A 6,090-nucleotide genomic window follows, 5' to 3' on the forward strand; every position below is an offset into this window, starting at 1 on the left:
ACCCCTAATCAATTCTCAATCCATGTTTTCCAACACCAGAATCTAAATCATTAATGTAGATTAGGAATAGCAGAGGACCTAATACTGATCCCTGTGGTACACCGCTGGTTACCACACTCCATTCTGAGGTTTTTCCTCTAATCAGTACTTTCTGTTTTCTACATGTTAACCACTCCCTAATCCATGTACATGTGTTTCCTTGAATCCCAACTGCGTTCAGTTTGAGAATTAATCTTTTGTGCGGGACTTTGTCAAAAGCTTTCTGGAAATCTAAATAAACCATGTCATATGCTTTGCAATTATCCATTATCGATGTTGCATCCTCAAAAAAATCAAGCAAGTTAGTTAGACACGATCTCCCTTTCCTAAAACCATGTTGACTGTCCCCCAGGATACCGTTACCATATAGGTAATTTTCCATTTTGGATCTTATTATAGTTTCCATAAGTTTACATATACTAGAAGTCAGGCTTATTGGTCTGTAGTTACCTGGTTCAGTTGTTTCCCTTTTTGTGGATCGGTATTACGTTTGCGATTTTCCAGTCTGTCGGTACAACCCCAGTGTCAAGAGACTGTTGCATGATCTTGGTTAGCGGTTTGTAAATAACTTCTTTCATTTCTTTGAGTACTATTGGGAGGATCTCATCCGGCCCAGGGGGTTTGTTTATTTTAAGAGCTACTAGTCCCTTTAACACTTCTGCCTCGGTTATGCTAAAGTTATTAAGACTGGATAGGAAGAGGTTGACATGTGGGGCGTGTTGTCCATATCCTCCTTTGTAAAAACTTGTGAAAAGTAATCATTTAATATATTTGCTATTTTTTTTTCTTCGTCTATGATTTTGCCATTTGTATCTTTTAGACATTTAATCTCCTCTTTGAATGTTCTCTTGCTGTTGTAATATTGGAAAAACATTTTGGAATTGGTTTTAGCCCCCTTTCTATTTCTCTGTTGGCCTTTCTAACTTGCTTTTTGACTTGCGTTTGCATTTCTGTGTACTCTTTCTGTGTACTTTCTTTTTGGTCCCTTTTAAACGCTCTGTAAAGTGCCTTTTTTTGTTCAGGTTGATTGGTCATTCTGAATTGTCCTCTGTTTGTGTGTGTGGTGCCCTGCAATGGACTGGCGTCCCTTCCAGGGTGTAGTCCTGGCTTGCGTCCTGTGTCTGCCGGGTTATTCTCTGGCTCACCGCGACCCTGTAAAGGATTGATGATGATGGATGAACGGGGTTATTTCAGTGACTGCTGCCCCAGTCCCCGCCATAAAATTTCAGAGCCAGACAGACTACAGCAGGGATTGCAAAAGACCAAGTGCAACGCCTAATTGATAGCTCTCATCAGTCGATAGTTTATACCTCTTTTAGATGACACAAACTGTTTTGTTCCAGTTAATGATACAAAATGTATTTGTTTTGTCCTAAACTATATACATGTGTTTAAATGTAAAGAACAACTAAACATACAGTATTAAAACACTGCTCTTTAATTCACCGTTATTCGTGACTCGCTTTATATCACAAATTATGCCTGCATGGCAATATGCAAAAATACAGGAAATTCATCTCTTTAGCGGCACAATGAAAATTTAGGTATTCGTCCTGTAGCTGTTTTAAAAGCCATAGCTGTGGTGTAATATTTGTTGTGCAATGTTAATATAGCGGTTTGTGATATAGGCTTGTCCAAAATGACTATGCAAATTTGCAAGAGCATCTTCTGTGGCTATTTATGATAACAAAGTTTTGAAGAAGCCTATTGTCTTTCAAGTCATGCAGTGTTGGATTACTAGGAAAGGAAGTAAATGAGATATGAATAATTGAGCCAAGGACACCCTGGCTGACCTAAGCCCTCCCCCCTCGGGCGGCACTTGGCCAATTGTGCGCCTCCACCTGGGAGCTCCCGTCCACGGCCAGCAGTGGAATAGCCTGGACTTGAACTGGCGACCTCCAGGCTATAGGGCACATCCTGCACTCCACGCAGAGCGCCCTTTACCGGATATGCCACTCGGGAGACCCTACTCTGTATTTTTATAGTCACAAAATAATCGAGCAGCATCAGCCAAAGAATGGTTATGAGACACGTAGTTTCTGCAGTTGTCATCCTGTGCAAATTAAGCAAATTGGTTAGAGGAGCGATGCGAGGAAGCTGTGAAAGTGCAGCTTGCAAGCTAGTTTGCTAACTGACCACTGTCCTAAAGGAACCGTTGTGCTTGTTTCCAGTGGAGGACAAGGTGAGGGACCAACTCGAAGCAGCCAATCCGGAGCCAGTGATCGAGGAAGTGGTAGGTGCATGTGCAGAAATGCACACCTGTAACAGGCTGAGTCTCTTCACGTATGGTTTTAGTATTACACAACATTTTGTGGTGTGCAAGTGTGAACTGCATTTGTGAAATAATTTTTTATAGAAGAATCCCACGTCGTTCACAGTTGTTTATGGCATCTAACCATGTGTCTTGATTTCTGATTTTAAAATTTGAATATTCTAATATATATGGTCATCAAACGAATACTGTGCTTTTATATTTTGATGTATGTCACCCACCTCTTTAGTTCAGTACAAGTCATGTGGCGTGTGAAGGTTTTTTATGGCACATGGTCAGAGCAGGCACCTGTTAATACTATTTCAAATGTATTATATACAATAACGTAAGCAGGCAATATGCACATGTAAAAACAAACAAACATTTCATTGTAGTCAAGTTTTTTTGTGTTAGGTCCAGGGGCAGTCAATTAACAGTGTTTGCTTGCTCGCCGAACCTCCAGCCTCTTATTAATGAATTGCGCTTCCCTGGGTGATGTGCTTTTTATTTCCCCCCCTCTCACGTGACACTGGCACATCAACAATGCCACTTATCCCATTTGTTTAATGGGCTGAAGCAGGGCTGTGCTTGTTCAGAAATGCGAGCACCCAAATCCACCGTGCACATGCGCAGTAGCAGCCAGCCGTCAGCCAGGAGTGGCTATGATTGGCTTAAAAATGTCTGGAGCGCAGGTAGTTAGTGAACACAGTGATCAGGCGATCAGCGCGCATGAGCCAAGACAACAAAGGCTATAAATATGAGCAGCACGACTTCGGCTCTTCTCAGTCTTGCATAGTGTGTTACTTCGTGGAAATACAGGAAATGTTTAAGCTATTTAAATATTAAAATAAAATCCACAAGTCTAATTTGTCTTTGTCTAACTTTATCTAACTTCAAATTCATGTTTATGAACTCTTATTTGTTCAACTTTTTTCTTTTCAGTTTTAATCTGCCTTTATTTTGTGCTGTCTGTCCCTTTTTTTCCCCGAGGCTGCGGTGACTGCTGCTGCAGCTGTTCCCCTCACCTGCATCTGAGGTGTAAACACCCAAAATTTTTTGCCACCAGTCGTCAATGATTGGATCACTTAGTATTTCAGCACCATTCATTTAGGCTACCATTGTAGTAGGTAACTTGTAACCTGTATTGTCTATCGTAGGACTTGGCTAACCTTGCACCCAGGAAGCCTGATTGGTAAGTACTAAATGTTTTAAATGTGTTTCTGTGCTCTGGAGTGTGTGTATATGTATGCATGCATGTGCACTGTACAGTATGTGTAGGGGAATGGGAGGACATCTGAAGTATTCACATCAGAAATTAACTCTTATTTTGCTGTCATATAAGAAATCCTAGGATGACAGTTTTTTATTTATTATTTATATGTCAGTTTTCAAAGTTAAAGCCAATAAAATAGCAATATTCTGGAAAGCATTAGTATCTGGTATATAAGGACCCCCTCCTCTCAACTGTCCTGTATGCTGTTCCAACATTTTCTTTTTTGCTGCTCAGGGATTTGAAGAGAGACGTGGCTAAGAAGCTGGAGAAGCTTGAGAAGAGGACACAGAGAGCCATCGCAGAACTGATCCGTGAGTGGCAGCAGCTTTGTCCTATCAACCTCTTCACTGTTGTTTACAATTACTAAATGTTTAACAATTCACATTTAAACTAAACCCAACGCTATCTGCCACAATACATTACTGATTTGTTTTCTTGTCACTTAAACCAGTTTTATTTTAGTACATTATGCATTGCTCATTACGGCAGAGCACTGTAGAGTTTAACATACATGTCTGTGGCTTGTAGATGCAGTGCTCAAACAATAGCAACACCGTTAAATAATAAAGCTGGCAACTACACAGCAATGTGTAATTGCACAGCTAAGCAAAACGGTTTCAGTCCCCCCCAAAAAAAAAAAGAATAATAATACAGCAAAAATACAGGCACGGCTCTACATCCATCTCGTGGTGCCCCAGTGCTGGTGGAGAATACACAGTTATTTTGTGACTAGTGCAGTATTTGGAATCGGGGTTTTAATGCTGGCTGGAACAGCGAGAGCTCCCAGTTGTTAGCTGTCTACTAAATACAAATAAACAGTGATTAACAAAAGACTCACGGTTACTTTCGGTTTCACTCGTTCTTTACAGGTCTTTCTATAACCATAACAAAGGCACAGATTGCTCGGCCACATCCCCTGAAATACCCTCGGCCACGCCCCCTTCAGTGGCGAGTCTAATCACGTATCCTCCAATCCGTGACTGACACGTCGCCTACCGCATTAAGGCGATGACTTCTGGTGTAGTGGCTCAACCCCCTTCCAGGATGACTGACTTCCAACTGACCCTGGAATGAACTGTCAAACCATCCAGTCCAAAGCACTCTGTTTCCTTTATACGGCGCCCTCACAGGTCGGGAGGGAGATTGTTGACTAGGATTCATTTTTTATCTGTCACAATGCCTCACAACACTGTTATTGGTATCCTTGCTGGCACAGTTCAGTCTGCCTCCTAAATGTGTTTTCAGTGTTGGCCGAGCTGGACAATGACCACCTAACTTTGAAAACAAAGCACTGGTTCACCTAGTACATTCAAGTCGGTGTCGCAACGCTTTATTTTTACATTACTGTGGGATTTTTACTAGAAGAGACAGGATTCAGTCAGTCAACACTTTGGAGTTTACTCTATGAATGACCCTTCTGCAAGCTTTTAAAGACCCTGATTTTTATCCCCTCTGGTGAACCGCTTAACTGTTCATCCAGGTGTTAAACTTGGCTCGGGCATTCTTCAGCTGAAGTTATTGAGAGCATTTGCATGTAGTGTGGATATAGGTCACGGTGATCTACTTTCTTACTTGCTGTGCTATTTGCCCTTCAGGTATTCCCAAAATTCAGACAACTCACACCTTGGACTTTTTAAAGTTGTTTTATTTGTAGCTTGTAAAGGTGCATAACTTCCTTTTAATGATGAGTTTTTAGGAGGGTGTTGTTACCAGTAGTTTTGAACTGCCCCATTGGCCTATTATACTCCAGAATGGTTGCTGGTTGGTTCTCATAGTCTGCTTGGTTTCTGTTTCATTTCCAGGAGATAGGTTAAAGGGCAATGAGGATGACCTGGCTGCAGCAGTGGGAGCAGTGAGAGGGCATGAGGGGGATTCAGACTGAAGATTCTGATCTTGTGATTACATGTGCCGCTTATTAAGAGTGCTGGAGCCCCGTTAAACTGATAACACACAGATCAGTAGAAAAACACTAGCGGCGCAAAAGGACTTTTGTGTTTTAAAAATATTCAGGTGTTTTTTGGTTTTTTTTTACAGTTCTAGCTGTACATATCTTTTGCAATAAAACCTTTAAAAAAATGTGTATTTATTTTAATTGAATCCATAATACAATGCACCAAATGTTCTTCACCTTAAATGTTTAATAATGCTTAGGTGCCAACCAGCTGGGTTCTTTCCAGTACATATAATGTGTTTGGGTACAATTTATTTTAGTTATTCATTCATGTATAGGACGCATTGTCCTATAAAGATGCATTTAGAAGTCTGGCTTCGGGGTTTATTGTTATATTACAGTGCAGTGCTCCCCTTTCATGTTACAGAACCAGATATAATAAGGCTTGGTCATTGCTCCCATTGTCCCATACTTTTAGTCTTATTATAAGGGGGACACAAACAGCACAGTTTTAACTGCGTGTTTACTACCTGCCCATGGCGTTAGTAAATCCTACTGCCCCAGGCTGTGGGGATGGCGATGGAGTGGATCAGTTTCAAGGCCTCCTTTCCAGGGGCAGAGGTTGCCTATCCTGCT

The 6,090-nt window shown here is 41.3% G+C and overlaps 1 protein-coding gene across 2 annotated transcripts in view; it reads left to right on the top strand.

The window, feature by feature from the left end:
- Positions 1-5,554, top strand: part of LOC121314677 (coiled-coil domain-containing protein 12-like) — a 31,474-nt gene extending 25,920 nt beyond the window's left edge. The window contains exons 4-7 of one of the 2 annotated variants that reach the window (XM_041248173.1): positions 2,211-2,272; positions 3,448-3,482; positions 3,798-3,874; positions 4,433-5,359. In XM_041248173.1, the coding sequence (XP_041104107.1) occupies positions 2,211-2,272; positions 3,448-3,482; positions 3,798-3,874; positions 4,433-4,521 (263 nt within the window). In that variant the 3' untranslated portion in view covers positions 4,522-5,359. The other variant, XM_041248174.1, reaches the window with a different exon arrangement.
- Positions 5,555-6,090: the final 536 nt, after the last annotated feature.

The sequence above is a fragment of the Polyodon spathula genome, chromosome 4 (assembly GCF_017654505.1).
Source record: "Polyodon spathula isolate WHYD16114869_AA chromosome 4, ASM1765450v1, whole genome shotgun sequence".
NCBI classification, from domain to species: Eukaryota; Metazoa; Chordata; class Actinopteri; order Acipenseriformes; family Polyodontidae; genus Polyodon; species Polyodon spathula.